The 26,922-nt window shown below is 54.5% G+C and overlaps 5 protein-coding genes across 6 annotated transcripts in view; 3 read left to right on the forward strand and 2 right to left on the reverse strand.

The window, feature by feature from the left end:
- The window catches only part of QRICH1 (glutamine rich 1), a gene marked incomplete at its 5' end in the record, with an annotated part of 43,087 nt that extends 38,171 nt beyond the window's left edge, over window positions 1-4,916 (forward strand). The window contains 4 exons of the mRNA XM_079712464.1: window positions 1,561-1,669; window positions 2,029-2,180; window positions 2,517-2,607; window positions 4,027-4,916. Of these exons, the coding sequence (XP_079568590.1) occupies window positions 1,561-1,669; window positions 2,029-2,180; window positions 2,517-2,607; window positions 4,027-4,219 (545 nt within the window). The 3' untranslated portion in view covers window positions 4,220-4,916. The remainder of the gene's footprint in view (window positions 1-1,560; window positions 1,670-2,028; window positions 2,181-2,516; window positions 2,608-4,026) is intronic.
- Window positions 4,917-5,262: 346 nt separating this feature from the next.
- On the forward strand, window positions 5,263-10,137 carry IMPDH2 (inosine monophosphate dehydrogenase 2). 2 transcript variants are annotated; one of them, XM_079713338.1, is made up of 15 exons: window positions 5,263-5,388; window positions 5,825-5,873; window positions 6,090-6,191; window positions 6,308-6,382; window positions 6,724-6,930; window positions 7,432-7,519; window positions 7,593-7,792; window positions 7,881-7,971; window positions 8,071-8,166; window positions 8,452-8,523; window positions 9,187-9,330; window positions 9,417-9,561; window positions 9,656-9,799; window positions 9,881-9,964; window positions 10,067-10,137. In XM_079713338.1, exons 1-15 carry the CDS (start codon window positions 5,291-5,293, stop codon window positions 10,086-10,088), a joined length of 1,617 nt encoding a protein of 538 aa, XP_079569464.1. In that variant the 5' UTR covers window positions 5,263-5,290; the 3' UTR covers window positions 10,089-10,137. The 2 variants fall into 2 exon arrangements, with proteins under 2 accessions (XP_079569464.1, XP_079569465.1); XM_079713339.1 differs by lacking the exon at window positions 8,452-8,523.
- A 581-nt stretch (window positions 10,138-10,718) lies between these two features.
- On the reverse strand, window positions 10,719-11,844 carry NDUFAF3 (NADH:ubiquinone oxidoreductase complex assembly factor 3). Its single transcript, XM_079712557.1, has 5 exons — window positions 11,765-11,844; window positions 11,486-11,678; window positions 11,252-11,318; window positions 11,057-11,157; window positions 10,719-10,978 (listed from the first exon to the last, which is right to left on the reverse strand). Exons 1-5 carry the CDS (start codon window positions 11,839-11,841, stop codon window positions 10,862-10,864), a joined length of 555 nt encoding a protein of 184 aa, XP_079568683.1. The 5' UTR covers window positions 11,842-11,844; the 3' UTR covers window positions 10,719-10,861.
- Window positions 11,845-14,768: 2,924 nt separating this feature from the next.
- DALRD3 (DALR anticodon binding domain containing 3) lies at window positions 14,769-17,725 on the forward strand (the record flags this gene model as incomplete). Its single annotated transcript, XM_079713137.1, is given in 13 exon segments — window positions 14,769-14,924; window positions 15,006-15,301; window positions 15,426-15,682; window positions 15,767-15,846; window positions 15,929-16,057; window positions 16,368-16,438; window positions 16,532-16,593; window positions 16,704-16,786; window positions 16,878-17,057; window positions 17,134-17,311; window positions 17,314-17,339; window positions 17,342-17,410; window positions 17,493-17,725. Coding segments are annotated over 13 exon segments (1,707 nt in total). The 3' UTR covers window positions 17,613-17,725.
- Window positions 17,522-26,845, reverse strand: WDR6 (WD repeat domain 6). Its single transcript, XM_079713136.1, has 7 exons — window positions 26,731-26,845; window positions 19,098-21,579; window positions 18,906-18,989; window positions 18,697-18,813; window positions 18,480-18,598; window positions 17,788-18,383; window positions 17,522-17,657 (listed from the first exon to the last, which is right to left on the reverse strand). The coding sequence occupies exons 1-6, from the start codon at window positions 26,828-26,830 to the stop codon at window positions 17,923-17,925; spliced, it is 3,363 nt and encodes a 1,120-aa protein (XP_079569262.1). The 5' UTR covers window positions 26,831-26,845; the 3' UTR covers window positions 17,522-17,657; window positions 17,788-17,922.
- Between the last annotated feature and the right edge of the window lie 77 nt (window positions 26,846-26,922).

Consider the following 26,922-nt stretch of genomic DNA (forward strand, 5'->3'; position numbering starts at 1 on the left):
ATTGTCCCATCTTTGGCCATTTGGAGCCTCTTTAAATTGGCTCTTGAGTTCATTTGACATAACCCTACTTCCTTGATTTCTGGTTTGCCAGAATATTCTGGGCTTATCCTGGACATTTTCTGTCTCCCAATGTGGAATTGATCAGTTCTCCATGGAGCCTGGTACTTTTCAGTGTTAAATGGTATTTCGTTATCACAGTCTGGATGGTAGGAGTGCTGATTGCTCCTTGGGTTTCTAGGCCTAACTAAAAAAATAATATAAAATAGATCATTTTGATGCTTTGCAGTTCAGATTCAGAACTATGAGACTTTTATATGTTGTTCCATCTGTGTCTCCTGTTGCCCGTGCCAGGAGTTCTGGTTTTCAGGCATTAAAGTTCACTTTAAGTTGTGTTGTTAAGAAGTGATTATAGGGAGGTGACACCAGGTGGCAGAGTGAACCCAGGGAAAATAGGGCATGCCACCGTATGCCTGGGGCCACTCTTAGGGCTGGCCTTCCCTCCTCCCTGAGAAGGGCTATCTTCTGTCACTCATCCTGCTTAAGATTTGTCTGAGAGCAAGGAAGTTTATCTCATTGCCATTGGGCCACAAAATAGAATAGTAGAGGCAGACATTCCCTAAAGAGATGGAAGTGCGCTAATGGAGTCAGAGGGCCAGCTTTGGCAAGAACAGAGAAAAGGAATGTATTGGGCAGAACATTCCCCTGCTTCTAAGAAGTGCCACCCTCACTCCCTGCCTGGAGAATCCTGAAACTCCTGCAGGAGAATGCTGGTGTCTGCTGCTGTTTCACCATGCCCTCAGTCCCTGGCACACATACACTTGGACATTGACTGTTGAATGAACATATGAAGGGGGCTTGATGATCAGTCCAAGCGTCATCTTCCTTTGGTGTAGACCTGCCTGCCCAGGGCTCTTGATCAAACCACTGCCTTAGCCCCGTCCAGCTTTCAGTTAGCTTATGAACCAGGGTCTTACAGTAAAACTTGCCCTATGGAGGAAACCTATAATAGATCTGAATATCATTCTCCCCTTTTTCCAAAGGGGATGAGAATGGGTTTGCTTTCCAGAGATGGAAGACATGAGAAGTTTAACAAGGGCAAACGGGCATGTATACCAGTTCTTTGGGGCCTGGCCTGGATACCTTTGAAAGTATAATGAAAGCTCTGTACCCTCTTTTCAGAGAAGTTTGCATATATGCAGAGAGGTTGGCTTATACTTTTGGGTGTTTCTCTGAGGGATGTCCTTCTACCCCATATTAATCTGCAATTAGAGAAGAATTAACATCAGGTGGGAGTGATCATGTAGGGCAGTGGTTCTCAAAGTGTGGTGTTAGGAACTTGTTGAAAACACACATTTTCAGGTCCTGCCCAGAAACTTGGGTTGGGACTCGGCTGTTTGTGTTTTAACAAGCTTTCCAGATGATTCTGCCGTGTCCCAGGAAGACTTCTCCAGTTAAGCTCGTACTCCTGTGTGGTCCTTGTTGTGCTTCACACCTCCCATCCTGCACCTTTGAGGGGCTGCCTGCCATCCTCTTGTTGTAGCAGTACTTTGTTCCTCCTAGGCTATGTCCTGCCCAGCCACGTGACTGAGGAGATGCTGTGGGAGTGCAAGCAGCTCGGCGCTCACTCCCCTTCCACCCTGCTGACCACCCTCATGTTCTTTAACACCAAGTAAGTGTTCTAGAGGCTCCATGCTTAGCCACTGCTGGCATCTGCCCAGTGAAGAGGGTAGAAACTATCCAGATGGACTTCTGAATACCTTTGACATATACTTGAGAGCCTTTGAGCTACTGAAAGCCCTCAGCCCCACTTGGCTACATTTTGTGTGCTGACCAGTGAGGCAGACAGCCTTGCCAGATCCCTACCATCAGTCTTGATGAGATTCCTCCACTAGACAGTGTGTTTGGGTGTGGGCCTGCCCAGATTCTGGGAGTGTGGGCAGCGGCTCCTCTGAAGCCCTGATGGCAGAGGGTAAGTCACGGTCTCCTCCTGGCACCCCTCCCTTTGCCTTGCTTTCACTTGTGGTGCAGATACTTCCTGTTGAAGACAGTGGACCAGCACATGAAGCTGGCCTTCTCCAAGGTCTTACGACAGACAAAGAAGAACCCCTCTAATCCTAAGGATAAAAGCACGAGTATTCGGTACCTGAAGGCACTTGGGATACACCAGACTGGCCAGAAAGGTAGGGGAAAGAGGTAGGGGTTGCAGAAACAGCTACTACTAGTCCTGCCCTGCCCTTGTGCCTGGGGGGCTAGTAATGAGTGTGAAGATTGGGATTTGCTGGATAGGAATTTTCCATTCCCTTCTCCCAGCCAGCAACTTCAAACTCTTCTAGAAGCAGAGACGCCCCAGAAATGATAGCTGCCTTTTCCTTTCATACTCACTGCCCATGCCTCGCACCCTTTTCCTTCCGAGTATTTCCTAGTTGGGATGGCTGGAAGCCTAAGGTTTCTAATCTGAGCCTGAGTAAAGACAGTCTGATGCCATGTCTGTGGTGGTGGTGGGGTATGTTTTATAGTTACAGATGACATGTATGCAGAACAGACGGAAAATCCAGAGAATCCACTGAGATGTCCTATCAAGCTCTACGATTTCTACCTCTTTAAATGGTGAGGAGGCTTTATTGTGACTGGGTGACGTGTGTGTGTGTGCGTGCGCGCGCGCCAAAGCATTCTCTAGTCACAGGCAGAGTAAAAACACACTTCTGAAAAGCTAAATATAGAAGCAACCTTATTGGTTTTCCCAAAGCATGTGCCCAGCACTGCTCCCTGATGGTCCACGTTCATGGAGAGAGGATGAAGGTAGAGGGAGGACGGTACAGAGAGGCTGCCTCTGTCACATATTGAGCATAGCCCTTCATCTTCCTGGCCTTGACCTTTTTTCACCACCACTGTCAATCTAAGGGGAACTCCTTTCCTTGGCTTTCGTTCTCTCTTGCCCCTGCAGTTTAGTATATCATCTTAACAACAATGCCAGAAGATCTTTCTACATTGTAGGTCTCTTCGTGTTACTTAGATTAAAACCTTTAGTGGTTTCCTTTTACTCTACAGAGAAAGACCGTAATCCTGATGTGGCCAGCAGGGCCTTTCATGTACTCTCCCTTGTTAACCTCATGTCTGTGTAGCTCTTGGCTCTCTAGCCACACTGGCTCTTCTCCACTGAAGGGCATCATGCTCTCCTTTCCTCAAGACCTCTGCACAGAACTTTTCACTGTTGGGCAAACCCTGCCACCCCCTGCCTGTTTAGCTAGTTAGCTCCTATCCATCCTTAAAAGAGCTTTATTAGGGAAGCATTTCCAAATTCCCTGCCTGTTCCCTCCGGCTGTTTCTTCTGTAACCCTTACCACTGTTTGTTATTTTCTTTGTCTTTATATAACTGTTTAATTGCTGTCTGTCTCCCCTCTTACCTGTAAACTTAATAATATAGGGACTCTTGGGTCTTATTCATTTCTTTTAATATCAGCACCTAGTGCAGGCCTGGCACACAGTAGCCCTTTGATAAATCTTGAATCAGTGGATGAATAGCTGTTAGAGGATGGCATGTGCTCAGTACTTAAGAGAAGTACAGCACAACACTGAGGGGGTGTGAGTCCAGGTAAAGGCCCCAGCATCATAGCCAAGCTGAGAAGTCAGAGTCCCTCAGATCAAGTTGAGGAATTATCAATGGATGGAGTAGAGGAAACAACATAAGCAAAGACTTGGAGATAGACTTTCTGGGTGCTGAAATTGATTCAGAGTGGGATATGGTTGGACTCAAGTAGATGAGCCCCAGGAGCCCTAGTCAGAGGAATCACACCTCGCAGTGTGTGAGGGAGGAGCAGAAGATGGGCAGCCTAACACTGGCATTTGCAGTAACTCCAAAGGGACGTCCTAGAGGTAGTGTGCGTTGACTGCATGGAATTTAGGAGCTGTGCCACCATGCTTTCCAGAGCTTCCCATCTTTTGCAGATAGCATCTGTTCAGGAGGTTCATGGTGGGAGGGTTGAGATCATGGTGGTTTTACCCAGCTTTTACCCATGTATTCTTCAGCCCCCAGAGTGTGAAAGGCCGGAATGACACCTTTTACCTGACGCCCGAGCCGGTGGTGGCCCCCAACAGCCCAATCTGGTACTCAGTCCAGCCTATCAGCAGAGAGCAGATGGGACAGATGCTGACTCGGATCCTGGTGATACGAGAAATTCAGGAGGCCATTGCGGTGGCCAACGCAAGCACCATGCACTGAGATCCCTCAGCCATGGTGCAAGGGAGACCATCCAGGAAAAAATGGACACTTTCACACTAAAGAAGAGGCCTCCATTTTTCTTTCTTTTTTTATTGGTGTAGTTATGAACCCTTTCAGACTGCTTCTATTTCAAATGTAAAAGGAAACTTTGCCCCCCTGTGCATCTTCATAAACCTGCTGTGGCAGACTTCTCAGCCCATGGGGGCTCTGGGTTTTCTGAGAGCCAGATGTCCTAGACAGTTGCTGGCTGACTTTTTTTGTGTGGGGCCTGAGGAAAGGGCTTGGACTGTTAAGAGAAATGTCGCCCCTTCCCTTCCTCCAGAAAGATGGAATTAATGATGGATGGACCCTCCAGGGAATCTCCCCAGCTGGCTTCCACTCTGACTGGCAGACTTCGCTGACCACAGGGGAGCCATGGTCTTTTCTTTCTTCATGCTCAGACATAAACCTAGCATCTTAATGGAAGGAAAAATGAGGGGAACTTCAATTATGATTTATTAAAGACAATTTCTATTACACCTTCCTTTATGACAAGTGACATTTTAGATGTTAAAGTAAAAACTTTACCATGTCTTTTTTTTTTTTTTTTTTTTTTTTGGCCTAACATTGAGGCCTTAAACCTGAGGCTTCTGTGCCTGATGGAATTCTTGTAACATACACTTGTGTATCATATAAAGATACCACTCTGTTTCTCTTATGTATTCTTAATCTAGTTGTTTATTAAGAATGACAAGCACGTCTTTTCAACATGCTAGTGAACAACGCCTCTTCATTTGGGAGGAGCCAGGCGGGACAGTGGCAGCAAAGCTTTGCCTGTTCGTTGGACGGGGCGAGGTCCTGCGGGAGGGGGTAGCAACCGGAAACAGCCCTAGGGCGTGCTATGCGCCTGCGTTCCCTCCAGCCAGCCCCGCCCTAGAGGCTTACGAGCTCTGTACGTGCGTGCTGCGTCCTGACGTCGGCGACGCGCTGGGCGCGGTGACGATATCGGCGGGTTTATATTGGCGCGGCCCAGAAGGCGGAGGCCTCTGCGGCGACGTCTTCGGAGACGCGCGGCCTTGCCCCGCGCTAGCCATGGCCGACTACCTGATTAGCGGGGGCACGTCCTACGTGCCGGACGACGGGCTCACGGCACAGCAGCTGTTCAACTGTGGGGACGGCCTCACCTACAAGTGCGGGCCTAGCGGGCTCACCTGGGCCAGGAGAGGAGCGGCGCGCAGGGTTGGGAGGCCGGGTGGGGCTTCCATTGAGCCCGCTTGGCTCGGGTGTGGGGGACAGGTTCCGGAAACTCCCCACCCATCTCAGGTTCAGTTTGACAGGTCTGAAGCGGGCGGGATGGAGGAGGCATCTTGGTAGTGCCTGAGATTTCCAGGTTAGAAACTCCGTTCTCTGGGCACATGGAGTTGTCAGGATGCCAGAGGCGCTGATGACAGCTAGGTGGCAGAAAAGGTCCGCTGTCTCCATCTCTACCTTGTTCTCTGCCTTGCCTGTGATACTCGGGCTAGGTCATTTCCCTCTCTGCCGGAACGCCTTAAGAGATGATTTATGAGGATGGCGTCTCAGGCTGCCATAAGCCTGACCCTTACTCCCAATTCCCCTCCCCTCTAGTGACTTTCTCATTCTCCCCGGGTACATCGATTTCACTGCAGACCAAGTGGTGAGTATGGACAGGAATTGGATCCTAAGTATCAAGGTTGGATAAAAGTGCTGCTGTCCCCTCTCGGCTATCTCAGTAGATTGCTTTTGGGGGTGGATGCTATGGAATGGTCTTACTGGCATGCAGGTCATACAGAGCACCTATTTTGCGGGGAACATGGCACCGCCCTGAGGTATATGAGGTGCTTTTGCACATTAGTTGGCCTTATTTCTTTAGGACCTGACCTCTGCTCTGACTAAAAAGATCACTCTGAAGACCCCACTTGTTTCCTCACCCATGGACACAGTCACAGAGGCTGGGATGGCCATAGCAATGGCGGTGAGCACTGTGGCATGTGAGGGCAGAAGCAGGGGCCCCATTTCTGTTTCCCACAGGCATACAATCATGCCACTCTTCTTGTCACTTTTCCCATTTTCTTTCTGTGTATCCTGCAGCTTACAGGTGGTATTGGCTTCATCCACCACAACTGTACACCAGAATTCCAGGCCAATGAAGTTCGTAAAGTGAAGGTCAGAAGGGAAAAGATCACTGTCAAGAGCTCCTGGGAATTGCACTGAGGTGGAGTGGGGTGGGAGTGGGGGAATTATTCTCCTGATTTAGGATCCTTTCTTTCCCACTGTGGGGGTTCAATTCCTGAGAAGAGCCTGAGACCCTGTGTCTTAAAGCAACAGAAGAGGGCCAGGTGGACAGTGCCTGCAGTTCACTCATGTCTCCTAGCTCTGGGTTTGAAGTGTTTGTGTGATTTGATCCTGTGGCACTGCCAAAGGGGGAGTTGCAACAGATCCCAGGCTTCAGACCAAAAGTCTGATGAAAGTGGTTCAGAAGTGCCCTTTCTCACCATCCCTTCCAGAAATATGAGCAGGGATTCATCACGGACCCTGTTGTCCTCAGTCCCAAGGATCGAGTGCGGGATGTCTTTGAAGCCAAGGCCCGGCATGGCTTCTGTGGTATCCCCATCACTGACACAGGCCGGATGGGGAGCCGCCTGGTGGGCATCATCTCCTCGAGGGACATTGATTTTCTCAAGGAGGAGGAGCATGACCGGTTTTTGGGAGAGGTGGGTGCCACTGACAGAGCACAGGCAAACTCTGACAGCCCAGGCTAAAGATAAAAGCTTCTGTTCTGTTGTCTGAATGGCAACTCGGAGGGCCTCTGCTGTCCAGGAAAGATGAACACCCGGCTAAGTTTCTGACCCTTTCATGGGGTTCCTGCATCCCTTCCCCACCAAAGGCTTTCAATCTGCCCCAATGTTTGCCAGCATACCCAAACTTTTTGCCGCACCCAGAGTGGGGGCTGTGCTCAAGGACCAACTTCAGCTTCCTCTTGTCATTTCTCCGGTGTGGCTCTTTCTCCACAATGTGCTCCATGTACCTGATGTCCTTTCTACTAAATTCTCACTCTTGCCACTAGATTGTTGCAGACTGTTGGGTTTACTTGAGGGTAGTCTGGGTGCAGGTGTGTAAACATGGTGGTCTTTGGAACCTCACCCCTGAGTTAGGGCAGGGTCTGTTGGGAGGCCTGATCTACTGCCGTTCCTCACAACTTCCCTCTCTTCTAGATCATGACAAAGAGGGAAGACTTGGTGGTAGCCCCTGCAGGCATCACATTGAAGGAAGCAAATGAAATTCTGCAGCGCAGCAAGAAGGGTGAGTCCTAGAGGTAGGAAGGGTTCTGGAACCAAAGACCAAGGTCCTGATTTATGTCCTGCCCTGCCCCCAGGAAAGTTACCCATTGTAAATGAAGATGATGAGCTGGTGGCCATCATTGCCCGGACAGACCTGAAGAAAAACCGAGATTACCCACTGGCCTCCAAAGATGCCAAGAAGCAGCTGCTGTGTGGAGCAGCCATTGGCACTCATGAGGATGACAAGTATCGGCTGGACTTGCTAGCCCAGGCTGGTGTGGACGTGGTGGTTTTGGTGAGCTGCTGCACAGGCAAGGTGGGGGTGGTGGTGGTAGGAGCAGCTGTCATACCACAGTCTCATTGGGACTACCTTCCTGTCTCAGGACTCTTCCCAGGGAAACTCCATCTTCCAGATCAACATGATCAAGTACATCAAAGAGAAATACCCCAGTCTCCAAGTCATTGGAGGCAATGGTGAGACAAGACTGGGCACTGAAGGATGTGGGGCGAGAGTGGGGGAGCTAGGCTCCCACACAGACCTTCATGTGAGCCTTTTCCTGTTCCTCTCTGCAGTGGTCACAGCTGCTCAGGCCAAGAACCTCATAGATGCTGGTGTAGATGCCCTGCGGGTGGGAATGGGCAGTGGCTCCATCTGCATCACTCAAGAAGGTAATTACAAAGACGTTTTGGCAAGGCCCTCAGAGACCTGGCTTTAGCAGGGCCCTTAGCCCCACATGCCCTGGAGCCAAGCTCTCTTACGGGAACTACATTGAGTCCTCCAGTAGGGGCAGCCCCAGGGCCAAACAGGCCCCTTGGATGGGTAACATGCTGGAAGTAAGACGAGCTCTCGTCAGTCTTCACCTGCCACTCCCCCCACCCCACCCCTCGCCTAGCCTGGCCTCCCCGCTCCTGCTCCGTGCCCTCTCTAAACTCTGGTCTGTTTGTTTTATTTAGCGGCTCCCAAGATCCCTCCAGACATAAAGTCCCACAGCCCCAAATGCCCTTCTACTGTCACGGGCTGCTATAGTAAGTCCGGCCCGGTCCACTGGCCCGGCCCAGCTGCCCACTGCCCGGCTGCTTGGTTGACTGTAGCTGTAGCTCCCGGGGTTTGTGGTGCTGACGGGTGGGCAGGGCAAACTGAATGACAGACCATGGTTTTGGGAGCTGCTCAAGAACACAGCTCCCTCCTCTTCCTGGGGTGTTTGTAGGGCAGGACCTCCACCAGGTAGGCCCTGCTCTGCCCACATCTCCTGCAGTAGGCACAGCTTAAGGACCCAACTCTGGGGTCCTCTCTTCCTTCCACACGACCACTGCCCTGATCTTGCCTGAGCTGCCCACCATGCAGGGAGCAAGGGGTGGGTCTCTGGGTACTAACTGCACGGTGACCCCTACCCCACCTGATATCAATTGGGCGGGGCTATCCCGGCTGCTGACTGCACGTGCCTGAGGCTGCCCTGGGCCATGCACATATGCACGCGCACATGCCAAGGGTGAGTGGGGGCCATCACAGCTATTTGTACTGTTTAAGGCTGATGGGGCAGCAGCCATCCCAGACAAGACTCTTTCTCTACCAGGCTGCAGTCCTGGTGCAGGTGTAACTGAGAGCTCCTGGGTGCTGATTTGTGGCCACAGAGCCTCTTGCCTGTCCCCACTAACGCCACCCCCATTTGTTCCTCCATGTCTCAACAGTGCTGGCCTGTGGGCGGCCCCAAGCAACAGCAGTGTACAAGGTGTCAGAATATGCACGGCGCTTCGGTGTTCCTGTCATCGCTGATGGAGGAATCCAAAATGTGGGCCATATTGCCAAAGCTTTGGCCCTTGGGGCCTCCACAGGTGAGGCCCAACATTCAGGGAGCCTAGGGGGGTCTCCTTCCCTAATGCCACTCAGGGTCTTCCCCCAGCATTCCTTCTGTCCATAGTTATGATGGGCTCCCTCCTGGCTGCTACCACTGAAGCCCCTGGCGAGTATTTCTTCTCTGATGGGATCCGGCTAAAGAAATATCGTGGTATGGGTTCTCTCGATGCCATGGACAAGCATCTCAGCAGCCAGAACCGATATTTCAGGTGGGACAGGCAGGTCAGTTGCCCTATGCTAACCCTGCACTGGCAGCAGCATCCATGTTTCGACTTTGCCTGTATTTCCTGCCTCTCCCTGCAGTGAAGCTGATAAAATCAAAGTGGCCCAGGGGGTGTCTGGGGCTGTGCAGGATAAAGGATCCATCCACAAATTTGTTCCCTACCTGATTGCCGGCATCCAGCACTCCTGCCAGGACATTGGTGCCAAGAGTTTGACCCAAGTCCGGTAAGCTTAGGGAGCTGGGACATTGGGTAGAGGGCCTGGTCCAGGGCCAGCTACCCACATCTGACTTCTGCCTCTCTTCAGAGCCATGATGTATTCTGGAGAGCTCAAGTTTGAGAAGAGAACATCCTCAGCTCAGGTGGAAGGTGGTGTCCACAGCCTCCATTCGTAAGTGACCAACCCTCTCCACTCCTCTGTCCTTGGGGTGGAGGTCTCTTCCATGCCTCCATGCTCCTGCCCTCACCTCACAGCTGGTCCTTCTGCCAACAGGTATGAGAAGCGTCTTTTCTGAAAAGGGATACAGCACACCCTCGGTTTTTCAATAAAAGTTTGAAAAAAAAGTGTTGCCTGATCTTTGAGGTCAACAAGTAGGTGGGGCTCTGCAGCTGCCACCATCACAGATACACAAAAACAAAGCACCTTCATTTCCAGAGAAAGCCTCATGCCCCGAGATAAGGATGCTTCAAGGAACTGGAAGTGGGGGGTAGTACTAGATTCAAAAAGCCCCTCCTGAGGCATCTCAAAAGGCAGCTCAGACCCAAGGGTTTGGTCTCAGAAATTGCCTGTGGCTGCTTAGGAAGGGTCACAGAACAGTCCATGGGGCTTTGGACTGGCATCCAAGGGGCCTCCTGCTAGCCCAAAGTTTGGCCACCATGGGATCAGGTTGAGACCCACATACATATCCTCTAACTTGAATCTCTAAAAGGACCTCGTGGAGAAAACACAGAGGTTCCCTCAAATCTGCATGTCAGCAAGTAGATAGATATACGGCTTAGAACAGGTGCCTATACTGTCTCCTGGCCTCTGAGGCCAAGCAGTGTAGACAAATAGATGACCCCTTGGTTCCTTCACAACCCCCTCCAAGAACTCACTGAGCCAGCAACTCCTGGCCAGCAACACACCTAGTACAAAATCAGAGGAGTGGGTTAAATTATTAATTTGCTGGCAAACAAGACAAGTGTTACAGTGACAAAGGGGGAGGGGCTAGTGAAAGCTTTGGGAACCACTGCATTCTGCAAAAGGTGCTAGGGCCCTCCTGGACGGGTCAGGTAAGTTCCTGGTGGTTCATTCTGCAGCTTGGGCCAGAGATGTGAGTGCAGCCCCACCAGGTGGGGGAATGAGAGCAGCTCCTGTCACTCGGCCTTCATGACACAGGAAGTTGAAAGTGGCACAGGCATTGGGCTGCAAAGAGAAAGCCAGCATCAGCTGGGCTAGTGCTAGGCTTGGGCTCCCCTCCGCATTCTCAAGTCCCAGACATACTGTGTCCTGCACTTCCACAGCGATGCCCCGCTGCCTCATGGCTCGCAGCAAGTGGGAGTGCAGCCGTTCAGTCCGGTCTCCAGTGCCCACCACAACAATCTCTAGGGAAGGACAGACATGGCTAGTCTACAACCAGGTCTGTCTAGAGGGTGGCTTTCTGGGGCTCAGCAGTTCAGCCCTCCCCTCCTCCAATACCTATTCGGGGCTCCAGCATCCAAAAGAGAGAGAAGCTTTCCTCGGTGATGTCCTGGTGAGAACCTACCTGTGTGGGGAGGAGACAAGTTAAATACAAGTCCACCTAGGTTTCCCCAGAGACCCTCTACTTGCTCCAGTGCGGGGCAAAAGAAAAGCCAGGTGTGCCAGGGACAGAATCAGGGGGCAGGCCTGTGACTCTGGCCCTCGGTTTCCTCACTGCAGGGAAAGGCTCACGTTCCACTGCACCACCGAATGTGGGAGTAGCGCACAGGGCCCAAGTACGCGATTTCCGTTGACCGTGAAGCCGCGGCTGTTGTAGCTGTCGATGTACATATCGTGCGGGGACTCGCGCTGCAGCAGAGAGATGCGCGTCCGCTGGTACAGTTCGTCATCCGCCGGCGTGAGCCGATGCCCACGCCGCGGGGCCCTGCGGAGAGGTATGGTCAGGGTCTAGGGGGCCGGGAATCGCCGGCCGTAGGAGCGGGTGGTCCGGGACGCTGGGTCCGGGCTCACCATGGCAGCTGCGCGGGCGGACAGCGAAGGGCGAGCCGCGGTCGGTACAGACTCCGTAGCACGAACGCGGCGGCCATTGCGGACCGACGTGCAGGGAAGCTGGCGCAGGCACAGTGGGGTCGTGGCGTCACCAAGCCTAGCGCGGCTACAGCGCCCCCAGCGTCGCGGAGGGCACCGCGCAGCTCGGCCGGCCCAGCGCGGGAGAGAGGAGGGAGCGGGCCAGGGGCCTCGGTCCCATGAGGGCGCGTCCCCCAGCGCGGCTCCGGTGTCAGCACCTGCCGTCCGCCCCTCCCCAGACCCCCACAGGCTGTCCTGGGGGAGCCGGATACCTGGTGGCGTGGCTGGCCTCAGGACACTGCCTGGGCCCCAGCCGCGGCCTGGCCCCCGGCTCTCAGCCATTACTCCGGCCTCCCGGGGCCCGGGGCGGGGCGGCCGAGCACCTGTTCGACTCCCGCACACCTGGCCAGGGCGTGGCGTCAGCCCCAAGCCGCTAATCCCGGCTTTAGAGAGTCGGGTTCCGAGGGCGGGGTGGGCAGCTCAAGTTTCCCTCGGTTATCCCCCGAGTCCCGCCCCTCCCTAACCGTCACAAGCGCGACCGTTGGCGCCGCGGCCGCGAGTCGCACGGGGCGTGGTTGAGCATGGATTGGCCTCTCCAGAGCGCGAGGGGGCGTGGCTGGTTGGTTTCGCCTTAAAATGGCTCCAAATCTGCGGCCAGAGCAAGCGGAAGGGGACGCCTTGGTAGGGTACTTCTAGGTGCTCTGTGGCCGACCGGGCCTAAACCGGACCAGACGTTGAACTAGACAGCGGCTGGAGCATCGCCCTGTCCTCGCTCACTTCGCTTACGTCCCGAGAATTCCTTGCGCCCCGTCTTGAGCCGAATCAGAAGGCCTACTGGCATGAGAATCGCTGGCGCCCGCGCAGGTTCTGGCATCTCCGCGTGCCCACCGTGTGTTGGCCTCAGGGGCACGTTGCCGCGTCTGCCACCCTCGGGACCGGGCTGGCGGGAGGCTCGACACAACCGAGGACGGTCGCAATGGATTTCCGGGAGTTCCGTCGCTGCCGTGCGGGCCCACTGGGCCCCTAGCGCTGCGGGCACTGGCAGCGTCACCGGACAAAGGGTCCCGGGTGCCGGGGTGTCCCCGAGGAGGGTTTACTTCCCCTCCGATCCCACGGGCGCGCTTCCCTCTTGGTTGATCCCGAAGCCCGCCCCGCCACCGTCACTGCAGTGGCCCTGACTGCATGAGACCAACAGGACTAATCCTACCCCGCGGATCTAATCCGATCGGGACCTGGTCCCGGGGAAGGCCCCCACCACCCATATTGTTTGGGGGCCTAGGTGAGCGGCTCGTTCCCACTAGACTTGGTTTCACCTCCTGAGTCCGCTGACTGGGAGTGGGGGGTTTTGATCTGGCCCTAGGGCTAGGGATAACCCCCTCAACCCCCCCCCCCCCCACGGCTGGACAGCGGGCAACGGAATCCCAAAAGCAGCTGTTGTCTCCAGAGCATTCCAGCTGCACTTGGATTTCGTTCCCTGCTCTCCTGCCTGAGCAGCGTCCTGACCCAGATGGAATGGGCTAGCCCCTGATTCCCAGACATACTTTATTGGGTCGCTCTGGTTTCCGTCCCTCTCTCAGGTGCGCCCTCAGGCTAGAAGTGACAGGCGTAGACGTCGGAGAGCCGAGGCGGTGGCCATCTCTGGAGCCCGAGGTACCACTGGCAAGGGAGGGAGGACCCAGGGCCTCCGGATAGGGCTGCAAATGGCGGTGAGTCCCACAGGGCAGCCCCAGCCCGCAGCTCGCTAAAGATAGCCTTTCACTTCCTGGGGTAAAACCACCCCCAACCGTCTTCATGCACCCAGAGTAGCTGAAGTCCCCAGCTCCGCCTCCGGGCCCCCAACCCTGTTAGCAGCTGTCCCCGGGTCGTGCGCGTGACGCATGGAAAGCGCTTTGGAATGACACGATCACTCCCGTTGAGTGGGCACCCAAGAAGCCATCGGGAATGTCGTGTCCGCCCAGTGCTCTTTCGGCACTTCCCAGCAGGGCCTTGCAGCCCTAGCCCAGAAAGGGGCCTTGCCAAGCTCTTCCTGCGCCTAGGCTTCTCTCCTTTCTGAGCTCTGGTTATTCTCACTGCTCCAGGGCGGAGATCAGGGGTTTGCCAGTGATCTGCTGCACAGCGCTCTACTGCGTTAGGTTCAATCCCCATTAAAGAAAAGAGGAAAGGGTTATCTAAGTTACAGTGAAGTGAAGACATTCAGGAGCCCTGGTGGGACAGAGGAAAGAGCATTCTCACTGGTAGAGGAGTGGGGTGCTCAGAGAACTGTTCTTAAGCTGGGTCTTCTCGTGGTCACATTGTTTATTTGACCCACAATGGCTGGTTGCCTAAACCAGGAAGTGGGAGGATCCTTGTTAAAGTACACCAGGTTCAAGGAGAAGCATTAAGAGCTTCTGGAAACCATCATGATGGTTCTAATTACTCAAGATTCAAGAGGAGAAAACCGTCAATTCTATCAGTGGGCATTTATTAGGAATAAAGACAACTCATATGTCAAAGGAGGGAATGCTTGCAAATAACCCGAAACTGGAGAACACAAATTCTCTTAAAAATGTGACTTTTTCAGTAGGTCATGAAAGTGGCTTTAATGTTAGCCGCCCTATTTCAGTGAGAATCCACTTGGGACTTTTGCCGTTTTGATCATGTGTAAATGGAGGAAATGAAACGTTATCACAAATACATAAATGTAAGACTTAGGTTCTTTCCCTGGTTGCTACTGCGGGCGACGGCGAGAGAATCCTAGGCCCGTAGCGTACCCAGAGATTTCGGACCCGGAGCCGAGCCAGGCTGGTGGGCCACGCGGAGGTAGCACTGGAGTCGTAGGTCGAGCGCACCTGTCCACTCACGGGCCGCAGCCAGATCCCCGCCCCAACCAATTGGCTCTCCTGGAAGCGACCTCGAAATTTTGCTTCCGGTTCCTTGCTTCCGGTTCTGCCTACTCCTTCCGGTCGCCATGCGCCTTGGGGTAGAGGAGACGCTGGGAGCCCTGAACGCGGCCCTGGGGCCGGGCGGCCCAGTATGGTTCAAGGAGACACGCGCCCGCCACCTGCGTGTCCGAGACTTCTTGGCACCGCGGCGCGCTCTGCAAGCGCGCTTCGGGGATGACCAGGTGGGCGCGAGCAGGGCGGGGACGTGCGGCCCGAGGTAGCTGGGAGCGCGGCGACCCGCTCACCAGCTTGTCTTCCCGCAGGTGCCCGAGCGCGTGGTTCACGCCATTGTCGGCCTGCAGGGTCCTGGCGTGGCCCCGGTACTGAGCTGCGCGCCAACCCCCGCGGGGCTGGCGCTCCAGCTGCGGCGGTCCGCCGTCTTCGAGCGCGTCCTCGGCGCCGTGGCCGCCTATGCCGCGCCCACCGTCCCCGCCGCCCCGGGCCCGCGCGTCGTCCTGCACTGCCCGGCGCTGCGCGGCAGCCCCTGCGCCCTCCGCCTGAGCCAGCTGCGTGCCGTGCTCGTGGCCGACCACCTGGCGCGAGCTTTGCACGCTCACAGGTGAGCTGGGGCGCGGGCCCACAAAGGAGAAAGCGCGCGATGGGGGCCCGAGAGCCGCTGCGGGTGGAAAGTGGGGCATAGCTGAGCCCGGTGCTCGAGCTGAGGCGGCCGCCTCGCTTCGCAGGGTGAGTGTGCGCCTAGTGCCCGCCGTGCGGGACCCGCACATGGCGACCTTTCTGCAGCAGCTGCGGGTGGACTGGCCCGCGGCCTCAGAGAGAGCCGCGACCGAAGCCCTGAGGAGCCACGCGCTTGCAGAGCTCACCCCTGCCCGTAACGCGGAAGCCCTGCCCCCTGGTGCCCTGGGCCGAGTGTGCCTGAAGGAGCTGGTGGACGAACGGGGACGCACAACTGGCTATGACCCCACCCTGGACAGCTGTCTGGGTAGGACCCGGAGCCTAACAGGGCCAGAAAGTAGTCGGGCCCCGCACTCCCCGCCTGCCTCAGCCCTGTGTGTTCTCTTCGCAGTGACGGAGGATCTGCTCGCTGTGCTGGCGGAGCTGCAGCAGGCTGTGCAGGATTGGGCTGAGGACAGCTCCCTAGGCCTGGTTAGTGACTGACACCCCACCCTGCAGGCCTCTGGCAAACCAGGTGTCTTGTATCCCCGGCAGTGACTGTCCTACCCTATAGGCTGCGGCCCCAGATGCTGGTGCAGATAGCTGCATGGTTGTACACGTGGTGAGCTGTGAGGAGGAGTTCCAGCAACAGAAGCTGGACCTGCTTTGGTGGAAGTTGGATGACCAGGCTCCTCTCAGACAGGTAGGTTAGTGATGGTGGCTCCCCACACCAACCTCAGAGGGCCCTTGAAACCCACTTGTTAGTTGATGGGTCCAGAAGGTGATACTTGACCTTGGGGAGATGTTAGGCTTGGTAAATGGGTACATGCAGCAGGTGCTGGGAGAGGGGTCTCTGGAGGCATCATAGCCCAGAGAATATTGAAGAATAGGTTGAGGAGGCTACCCTGAGGGGATGGAGGTCTTAAGGTAAAAAGCTGGGAGAGTCCAGGAACCAAATTTAGGTTCCTGGAGGGTATCGCCAGCTGGCTGAGCCCCTGCTATCTTCCTGACAGAAGCACCTGGTCTGTGGCCCAGTGAAAGTAGCTGGTGCACCTGGCACCCTGACTGCCCCCGAGTACTACGAGTGAGTGAGGCTGGAAGGAAGGCCACCAAGCCAGGGTAGTTGCGGTGGGGGACTCTGCCCACTGGTCCTCCTCTCACTCTTTTCAAAATGCAGGCTCCGGCATGCCCAGGTTTGCAAGGCCTCAGCACTGAAGCACGGTAGGGACCTGGCACAAGGTGCGCCTGGGAGACCCTGGCTGTGCTTTGGGTAGGGGAAGGTCATTTGCACCCCTGCCCCCCTTGTTCCCTGCCTGTAGAGACTGATTAACTGATCTGTACTCCTTCAGACTCAGCCTGGATGGAAATCTTCAGGGTTCTCTCTGTGGCAACCATTAAGTTTGAGATGCTCAGCACAGCCCCACAAAGTCAGGTGAGCCTGGGCGCCTTGCTGGGCCAGGGCTGGGGGGGGACAGGGTGTGCAGTGGCTGTCCTCCCTCTGCAGCTGTGCCCTCATTCCTCAGCTTCTCTTGGCCCTGGCCGACAGCATTTCCACAAAGGGCACCAAAAGTGGCACCTTTGTCATGTATAATTGTGCACGTCTTGCCACACTCTTTGAGAGTTACAAGTGCAGCATGGAACAAGGTCTGTACCCCACTTTCCCACCTGTGAGCACTCTGGATTTCTCCCTGCTACATGATGAGGTGAGTGCTCCTCTTGGGTAGCTGTCATGTGTGGGAAGTTCAGGCCTTTCCCTCCCAGCACCCTTCTCCCCCACAGGGTGAGTGGTTGCTGCTCTTCAACAGCGTCCTCCCCTTCCCAGACCTGCTGAGCCAGACAGCAGCCCTGCCCTGCACAGCCCCAGGGCTCCACATGACTGCACGCACAGAGATGGTAAAGGCAGAGGACACTGGGATGGACTGCACACACTATTCTTTATTCTGGGGCACAAAGAGAGACAGGCCAGTGACTCAATCTCTGTCTCTAGGTGTGCAAGTTCCTGGTACAACTCAGCATGGATTTCAGCTCATACTATAACCGGGTACACATCCTAGGGGTAAGTGCACAGCAAAAGGGCATATGTGGGGGGTACAGGGGAAGCAAAGGATGAGACCAGCAGGCCCCTTTCTCTCCTCCAGGAGCCTCGACCACACTTGTTTGGTCAAATGTTTGCCCGTCTGCAACTTCTGCGGGCTGTGCGTGAAGTGCTCCACACCGGGCTGGCCATGCTGGGTCTCCCTCCACTGAGTCACATCTAAGGCCACAGAGGCCCCAATATCTGGGAATGTCCACAAAGTCACCAACTGAAAGGGAAAAAACCCACAGATTTTGTTAGAGACCCGGAGCCAAAATAAATTGCTTCTGTGACAAAGTTTTGTCCCATTGTGGGGAGTGGGGCATATTCTTGGTCTGCCCAAGTGGCTTTCAACTCACCTCCAGCTCCTGCTCTTGAGTCAGGAACCCGCGGCTGCCTCTTCCTCCCCTCAAAGCACACTGGGCATGGGCACAGACAGTCACTCTGTCTGTGAGCAGGCCCCATGCCCAGCATGCCGGCCACCGCGGGACATCTCAGTCATACCAGTTGTAAACCTCAAGGCCCTGGCCCCCAAGAGCACAGCGGTGGCCAAACTCAGGGCTCACGGGCCAGCAGTCCATGTCGGCCACATCTGCTACGTGGTACACTGTACTGTTCATAAAGGTGGGCTCACCATGCCCCAGACGCCAGAAGGTAAGCCGTTGGTCGATGGAGGCTGAGACCATGAGGCTTGGGCTTAAGATCTTGAGGCCTGTCACATGGGCAGCATGTGCACACGGGAGAGAGTATTCTTCCAGCACTTGCAGCTGGGGCACCAGCTCAGCGCCTCCCACAGCCTCTTCCAGCTCTGGCACCTCGACAGTAAGCACAAAGACATGGAGGGAGCCATCCTCACTGCCACTGGCCACAAGATGGCCCTCATGTGTGGGCAAGGTGTGCAGGCTGTTGACACCACAGCTGTGAGCCTGGAGGGTCAGGCAGGGGCTGCCCAGCCCTGGAGGAAGAAGATGGTTGTCACTACCCAGCTCAACACTTGGCTGAGTGCACTGGGAGGTGGGGGGACAGCCACAGTGGCACTCTAGCTACTCACGGTAGGGAAGCCCAGGGTCCGCTGGAGGCTCCAGGGCAGGAGAGCCATGGTCCAGCACAGTGGTGAGATCCCAGAAGGCCAGGCTGCCATCCGTGGCTGCACTGCACAGGAACAGTCTCCTGGTAGCCAGGAAAAGGCAGCTGGATCAGTGAGGGGGATGGAAAGCAATAGGAGCCCCCACCAAGCCCATGCAGGACCACCATGCAGCCCCTCTCACCGCCGCTGATTGGCTGCCTCATGTGTGAAGGAGTGGACCTTGAGCACACAGCGCTTGTGGTGGAAGGTTTCAGCCAGGAGCTGTAGCCGCTGCCCAGAGTCCTGCAAGAGAAAGAGCCTGGGGGGTGCAGAGGATGGCCCAGCTCAGAACCCATTCTAAGCATCCTTACATCCTTTTGTCTCCAGGCCCCCTGGGTCCCATATGCTCACCTCACTGCTCCATCGCTACAGGCTGCAGCCACAAGGGGCCCAAGGCCAGGCCGGTCGAGCTCACACACAGCTAGGGACATGTACCTGCAAGGACAGTACACAGCCATCAGGCAGAGCCTGGGAGCAGCGGCACAGGGCTTGCCCGGCATGCCCCCCCACCCCATGCTGCTCCTGTCTGACAGTGCACCTCACCTGGTCTCTGGGTCCACCTTGATCATCCGGTGCCGATTGCGCTGCCGGTCCCAGTACTCATCCAGCCGGTGAGATGAAAGGTGCATGACGTGGCAGGCAAGGCGGCTTGGGGTGCTGGGGTCTGGGTTGACCATGATTGTGAAGCAGTGCATCTCAGCCCTGCCCCCCGCAGATACCACATGGGCAGTCAGGCCCGGCCGAGGATCCTGAGGGCCACCTGGGGTGCCAGTGCCCCACACAGCCACTGCACGCACCGAGGAGATGTGGTTACAGACAGCTGTAAGCGCATGGGCTGAGCCTGTGGCTGTGGGGAGTGCCAGGATACAGACGGTGGTGTCCTCGCTGCACGTTATCACAATGTCGATCAGGCCAGGGCCCTCACTACCGGGCTCCAGGTGGTCAGGCTGCATGAAGCTGGGCACCCCAAATTCAGGCCCCAGGGTGATGGTGCCCACACGCTTTACACAAGTGATCTCACGGCCATGCAGGCTCTCCCGGAGAATCACATGTGGCCGCGTGCAGCCACCAAGAGCTCGGTACAGCATGACATCCCCATCCTTGAGGTAGGCAAAAGCCATAGCTGCCTCGGTATCAGAGAAGGCCCAGGAGCGATGCCCTCCACCACAGTTGATAATGTGCAGCTTCTCATGCGACCGGGGGCTCCACACCACAAACTCGTTGGCGTGGAAACCCAGGATGACCATGCTCCCATCAGCCACCATTCGGAGCCCAGCCACCCAGTTCATACCACGACAGGATTTTTGCCTTAGGACTGGCTGGAGTTGGCCACCTCGCACCAAGAGCTGGTAGTAGGCACCATCACGCCCTGTAGTGTACACGTAGCCACCATGGCAGGTGACCGAGGTCACACCCTGTTTCCCATGCAGAGAAGGGAGGGTGGACACAGGGCCCCACTCAGCCAAGGCATTCTCACTCCCACCACTGCCACTACCCGTTCCAAGTGCTCCAGTACCAGCCCCAACTTTGCCTCCGACCCCAAGATCCTTGAGCAGATCTGGTCGGGAGGGGAACAGCAACACGGAGCCCCGGCGGTCCCCGCACACCAGGAAGTCGCCCGGGGGTAGGAAGGCACTGCATGTGTGCCATCTCTGCTTGCTTGGAGGTAGGAGGTACCGGCAACGTTCCTTGACGAAGATGGCCTTGCCAGAGGGCGCAGCAGAGATCTCTAGGCAAGCCACCACACCACCAGGGCCCGATGCTAGCAACAGAAGCTCCTCGTAGCCACGCAAGGCCCAGCTCAGGCTGTGCACCTTCCCATGGAACAGGGTCAGGTCCACAGCTGCAGTTGGAGTGTTGATGGGGACAACCTTGACATGACCTTCCCCATTGGCCATGGCACACAGTCCGAAGCCCTCAGGACCAGGGGCTGCCTCCAGGAGGCAGTAGGACTGGAAGCACTTGTCCTCCAGCAGCTGCTCCCAGCACTTGACCTCGAGGTCATAAAGGTACAGGGCCCCTGTATCAGTCACTGCCAGTACTCGCCATGAGCCAGCCAGCGTCACAGCCTTGAGGGCACCTGGCCTGCTACGGGACTTGAAGCAGAGGGCGGAGACCCCCGAACCCGGGTGCCCACGCCCCACCAGGTGCCATAGCCGGATGCCTGAGTCATCACCCCCAGTGATCACCCAGGCCTGTCTCTCATGAGCAGCTATGGCCCGGATCCCACGGCCCTGGTGGCCCCGAAAGGCCTGGAGGATTTCGCCTTCGTGGCTCCATACCAAGCAGACGCAGTCTTCTCCTGCACTGATAAGGTAATTTTCTAGGAGCTTGACCTGCCATACACGGGCACTGTGCCCGAAGCAGTGCCCAATATTCTGCACCCGACCCCCAGGCACCCGCAGGTCACCCACCTTCCAGATGCGAACACTTCGGTCTTCTGAAGCTGTGGCCAACAAGCCCTTGCTTTCCAGGTACGACATGCTGAAGATGACACCCACGTGCCCACTAACCCGTCGGTCGGGGGCTACTGGCTTATTGTCTATTAAAGCAGCTGCTGGGTACCAGACCAGGAGCTGGTTGGAAACGGCACCCGCCACTATGGTCAGCTCCTTCCAGGTATCTCCAATCAGACAGGCTGAGGAGAGGGTGCACCTGTCCGTGCAGGGCACATCCTGCAGCATGCACCCTACCACAGGGTCATACAGCACCACTGAGTTGTGGCCCAGGGCCAAGGCCATGTTCCCCTCAAGCCAACGGGCATCCCAGATCCAGTCAGACATGTTCCACAGGCCAGAACGCCAGAGCTCCCGGAAGCGGCCCTGTCCCCAGCCAATTTTCACAATTCGGAGTCCCTTGCTCCCAAACACCGCCACCATGGCCTCCGAGTCAAGGTCTCCGTTGGGCTCTGGTCGCACTCGGAACCCATGGATAAGATAGTGGCCAAGCAGGTTCTGCACTCGTTTCATCATCCGCAGATGTCCACCAAAATCCAAGGTGTACACCAGGACATCTGGCCCCTCACCTGGACAGAGGCAAAGAGCTGCATCAGAACCCCTCACCTAACTCTGATGAGCCATGAAGAAGAGACAGGGAGCAGGGAAATTCTCAGTATGTAGCTTATGAATATATTAGGTCACTCAGTCCTGCAGGCTTAAACCTTGGAAAATCCTTGGTCTCACCTTCTGCTGTACCTTCAGTGCTGACTTTCTGATCTGCTCATCAGTCACCCATCACATTCAATTCAACCATGAATTCCTCAAACTCAGTCTCCTCCTCACCCCACCTAACTTCTCATGCTTCAGACAGGAACACTCTCAGCTTTAGTCCCCAAATCCTTGGCCTCATTTACCTCTACATGCATTCTTCCCACTCCCACCTCCCCCAGGGGAGAGGCAGACCCAGTAAGTCAATCTTTCCACCTTGGGTCCACAGCAGAAACCCCTCCTGATTTCCAGGAGCTTCTCTGTATCTCAGAAGATGTGAGTATGTTCAATATCAATGGGGAAAGGCAGCCCACACTTTGGCAGCAGATGCTGCTGTGACCCTCAGCTGCCCCCTGGCTGACCTGCAGGCATGTCCTACTCTACTAGCTCATCCTCAAGTTCGCTCCATGCTCCCCACCCCAATGACCATTACCATCTTTTGCCCAACCCCAGCCCCAAACTGTGAAGCCCATTCCTTTTAACTTCCCACATCTTGTCTCCAAGTTCTGCAGATTTCATTTTCTAAAGAATTTGTAAATCCAATCCCCCGCAGTGACTTTGATCCAGGACATCACCTCTTAACCTGAGATGACAACAGCAATCCCTCATGCTATTCCCAGCCTGTGATCTCAATCTTTTGACATTCAATAAACATTTATTTGGGAATTCCCTGGCGGTCCAGTGGTTAGGACTTGGCTTTCACTGCTGGGGCTCGGGTTCGATCCCTGGTTGGGGAACTAAGATGCCGAAGGCCCTGTAGTGCGGTCAAAAAAAAAAAAAAAATTGCAGAACATCGATTATAAACCAGACAATGAACTATATGCTGGAGTAATGAATAAAGACCCTGCTCCTGTGGATTAGGAAGACATTAAACAATATCACACAACAGATGGCCAAAAAATACATGAAAAGATGCTCAACATCACTAATTATCAGAGAAATGCAAATCAAAAGTACAATGAGGTATCACCTCACACCGGTCAGAATGGCCATCATCAAAAAGTCTACAAACAGGGAATTCCCTGTCGGTCGTGGTTATGACTCCACGCTCTCACTGCTGAGGGCCCGGGTTTGATCCCTGGTGGGGGAACTAAGGTCCCACAAGCTGCGAGGCACGGCCAGAAAAAAAAAAAAGATACAAATGAACGTATTTACAAAACAGAAACAGACTCACAGATTTCAAAAACAAACTTATGGGGCTTCCCTGGTGGCGCAGTGGTTGAGAGTCCGCCTGCTGATGCAGGGGACACGGGTTTGTGCCCCAGTCCAGGAAGATCCCACATGCCGTGGAGCGGCTGGGCCTGTGAGCCATGGCCGCTGAGCCTGCGTGTCCAGAGCCTGTGCTCCGCAACGGGAGACGCCACAACAGTGAGAGCCCCGTGTACCGCAAAAAAAACAACAACAACAAAAAAAACAACTTATGGTTACCAAAGGGGAAACGTGGCAGGGAGGGATAAATTAGGAGTTTGGGATTAACATACACACATTACTATATAAAAAACAGATAACCAACAAGGACCTACTGTATAGCACAGGGAACTCTACTCAATATTCTGTAATCACCTATATCGGTAAAGAATCTGAGAAAGAATGAATATATGTATACGTATAACCTAATCACTTTGCTGTACACCTGAAACTAACACAATATTGTAAATCAACTATACTCCAATAAAATTAAAAATAAAACTATGGTTACAGGGTTGGGGAAAGAGTGGGGGGAGGGATAGATTGGGAATCTGGGATTGACATGTACACACACATATTTAAAATAGATAACCAGGGGCTTCCCTGGCGGCGCAGTGGTTAAGAGTCTGCCTGCCAATGCGGGGGACACGGGTTTGAGCCCTGGTCCAGGAAGATCCCACATGCCACGGAGCAACTAAGCCTGTGCACCACAACTACTGAGCCTGCGCTCTAGAGCCCACGAGCCACAACTACTGAGCCCATGTGCTACAACTACTGAAGCCCGCACACCTAGAGCCCGTGCTCCGCAACGAGAAGCCACCGCAATGAGAAGCCCTCGCACCGCAACAAAGAGTAGCCCCCACTCACCGCAACTAGAGAAAGCCCATGCACAGCAACAAAGACCCAACACAGCCAATAAATAAATAAATAAAATACTTCAAATAAATAAATAAAATAGATAACTAGGGGACTTCCCAGGTGGCACTATGGATAAGACTGCACACTCCCAATGCAGGGGACCCGGGTTTGATCCCTGGTCAGGGAACTGGATCCCACATGCATGCCGCAACTAAGAGTTCACATGCCAGAACTAAGGAGCTGGCAAGCCACAACTAAGGAGCCCTGGAGCTGCAACTAAGACCCAACGCAACCAAATAAATAAATATTTTTTAAAAACCAAACAAATAAAAACAGATAACCAAAAAATATATAAATAAATATTCTAAAAAGTAACAAAATAACCAACAAGGACCTACTGTATAACACAGGGAACTCTGCTCAGTACTCTGTAATAACCTAAATGGGAAAAGAATTTGAAAAAGAATACATACATGTATATGTATAACTGAATCACTCTGCTGTACACCTGAAACTAACACAACATTGTTAATCAACTATACTCCAATATAAAATAAAAATTAAAAAATAAATAGGGACTTCCCTGGTGGTCCAGTGGCTAAGACTCCACGCTCTCACTCCGGGGTCCCGGGTTCCATCCCTGGTCAGGGAACTAGATCCCACATGCAGCAACTAAGAGTTTGCATGCTGCAACTAAGAGTTCTCATGCTGCAACTAAAAGATCCTGCATGCCGCAACTGAAGATACCACATGCAGCAACGAAGACCCGGAACAGCCAAATAAATAAATATTAAAAACAAACAATATCACACAAGTAAACTACATAGTTATAATTTTGGTAAGTTCCAAGAAAGAACTATATAGGTTGCTTTAAAAATATAAAATGAGGGGGGAAAAAAAAGGATATAAAATGGGAAAGTCTACTCCAGTGGTTCTCAACAGAGGGGCAATTCCCCCCCCAGAAGACATTTGGTAATGTCTGAAGACATTTTTGGTTGTTACAACTGGGAGTTGTGTGTGCTACTTGCATCTAGGAGTGTAGGCTAAATGATGGTGCTATACATCCTACAATTTAGACAGCCCCTCACACAAAGAATGATCTGTTCCAATATATCAATAGTGCTGAGACTAAGAAACCCTGGTCTGATCTAACCAGACTGGGTGAGTGTCTGGGGAGGCCAACTGGAGGACAAAACATTTAGGCTGAGGAATCAGGGATCAGCAGCAGTTAACCAAAGGAAGAGCAGGCAGGAGTGAGAGGGGGTGAACCTTTCCTAGCAGAGGAAACAGCAATTCTGATGGCCCTGAGGTGAGCAAGAGCTTTGGGTAGTGTGGCTAGAACAGGAAACAAAGGGCTCAAGGATGGGCTAGACAGAACACTACTGAGGGGGTCAGGGAGGCATAGGTGCATGGCCTCAAATTTGATGGCAATAAAGGTAGAAAAAATAGACAGATGCCACATGTATGAAGTGCAAATCAACCAGACTGGCCTAGGGAACAAGGTAGATTCTTGGGCTTGGGCACCTGAGTGGCTGGTGTTCCCTCTGCTGAGCAGTATTTCAATTTGTAGGCACCTGTGCACTTGACAACAAGGGCTGGGAATTCAGATTGTAGATACACATTTAGATTATTAGTACACATGGGTGGGATTTGAGAACTGTCAACATAAAAGTCACTTTGGAAGTCACAGGAATAGGTGAATTCACTTTAAAAGCTTTCTGATCTGAACTTCCCAAGCCATTCCCACGCTTAATACCTTACAATGGGGCTTCACCACTGGGACCTTATGCCCTTAGAGATAAAGTCAAATCTAGGCCTAAAATGGTCTGGCCTCTGTTCATTTCTCCAGCCTCTTCTCCTAGACCACCCTCCCCTCCTACTGAAGCCTCATAAGAATTCCCTCTTTCACACAAAGTGACAAACTCAGTCTTAAGGCCTTTGGCTTGCTCACCCTCTGCCAGGAACCTTCTCTTCTAGTTTACTTTTGCGGTTCTTCAGCTTTCTGCTTAGCTATCCTCTCCTCCAGGAGCCTTAGGAGTTTAGCTCAGTGTAGGAACCTTGGGCTCCCAGAGCCCCCACACGACATCAAAATTGGGCCATCCCTCGCCCCATCCCCCACCCCCATACATCCATTCCCGTTAGGATTGGTAGCAGCTCACTCAAGGCTTGACAGCCAGCGCTCTGCCTTGGGACCCTTATCAAACTCAGCAGCACCATCATCGGTCACTAGTGGCTTCTAGTCGAGCCTCACCGCTCCCCAGGTCTCTGCCGCCTCAGATCCCTGGCCTCTGCTACCGGAGCCGACCTTCCTCGGAGGGGCATCGACATCGGACTTCCTGGAACCCAACCATCTCGGGAGAGACCTCAGCCTCCGCACTGGCCTACTCAGAAAGGTCTCGTCCTCGGCTTCCCGCGACCCCATCCTGGTCAGAGGCTCTTCATCCCCACCTTCTAGGTAAGAGCCTCACCCGCAGCACCCTCACACCGGAGAGGCCACACCCCCTTCTGGGCCTTGCCCACCACCGAAAGGCCACGCCCCGGGCTCTGGACCCGCCCACGGGGGGGTCCTCATCGCTGACCTACTCGCTGAGCCCCCTCGGGAGAGGCCAAGGCCCCGCCCAACCCATCGAGGCGGTCACAGGCGTCTCTCATTCCCTTCCCCTGCCCCCGCCGACCGAGTTTCCCCGCTCCTTTTTGCCGTCCCACCCGCACTCTCCGCGTCACCTGCAGTTTATGAAAGGCCTCGGGAGCCACCTCAGTTCTTTGTTTCCTGGGCTCCCCGGGCCGCGCTTCAGCCCCGCCATCTCCGGGCTCCCGCCCGCCGCCCGTCCTCCTCCTCGGGGCATCCCTTTGTTCTTAAGGCCGCTCCCCAGGCGAGCGTTCAGTTTCTTCTCCGCTAGCGCGCGCCTCAAACCAAAACTCACCCGCCAAAAGCCGCTCCCCCACGCACTCCAGACCCGTGACCGGGAGGAGAATGAGCTCCGAGGTTGCCCTCGGCCAAACGTAGTCCTCGTGAGCGTCCATGTCAGTCCCAGAACCGCTGCAGCTGCCACGGTCAAGAAGGGAGCCGAGCTCTCGCGAGACGAGCCTTCCCGCGCGCCTCGCTGCAGCTCTAC

The sequence above is a fragment of the Hyperoodon ampullatus genome (assembly GCF_949752795.1).
Source record: "Hyperoodon ampullatus genome assembly, chromosome: 10".
Lineage (NCBI taxonomy): Eukaryota > Metazoa > Chordata > Mammalia > Artiodactyla > Ziphiidae > Hyperoodon > Hyperoodon ampullatus.

What these genes read in the sequence shown, in the direction of transcription:
- WDR6 (XM_079713136.1), bottom strand. Translation starts at nt 26,830, where the DNA reads ATGGACGCTCACGAGGACTACGTTTGGCCGAGGGCAACCTCGGAGCTC. An exon ending in GGGGGAGCGGCTTTTGGCGG is followed by an intron (nt 21,580 to 26,730) that starts GTGAGTTTTGGT and finishes GCCTCTGTCCAG; the next exon opens with GTGAGGGGCCAGATGTCCTG. An exon ending in GGACCCTGGGCTTCCCTACC is followed by an intron (nt 18,384 to 18,479) that starts GTGAGTAGCTAG and finishes TTCTTCCTCCAG; the next exon opens with GGCTGGGCAGCCCCTGCCTG.
- IMPDH2 (XM_079713338.1), top strand. Translation starts at nt 5,291, where the DNA reads ATGGCCGACTACCTGATTAGCGGGGGCACGTCCTACGTGCCGGACGAC. An exon ending in TCTGCAGCGCAGCAAGAAGG is followed by an intron (nt 7,520 to 7,592) that starts GTGAGTCCTAGA and finishes CCCTGCCCCCAG; the next exon opens with GAAAGTTACCCATTGTAAAT. An exon ending in GGTGTCCACAGCCTCCATTC is followed by an intron (nt 9,965 to 10,066) that starts GTAAGTGACCAA and finishes TTCTGCCAACAG; the next exon opens with GTATGAGAAGCGTCTTTTCT.
- NDUFAF3 (XM_079712557.1), bottom strand. Translation starts at nt 11,841, where the DNA reads ATGGCCGCCGCGTTCGTGCTACGGAGTCTGTACCGACCGCGGCTCGCC. An exon ending in CCGCCCGCGCAGCTGCCATG is followed by an intron (nt 11,679 to 11,764) that starts GTGAGCCCGGAC and finishes ACCTCTCCGCAG; the next exon opens with GGCCCCGCGGCGTGGGCATC. An exon ending in CTGTGGAAGTGCAGGACACA is followed by an intron (nt 10,979 to 11,056) that starts GTATGTCTGGGA and finishes TTCTCTTTGCAG; the next exon opens with CCCAATGCCTGTGCCACTTT.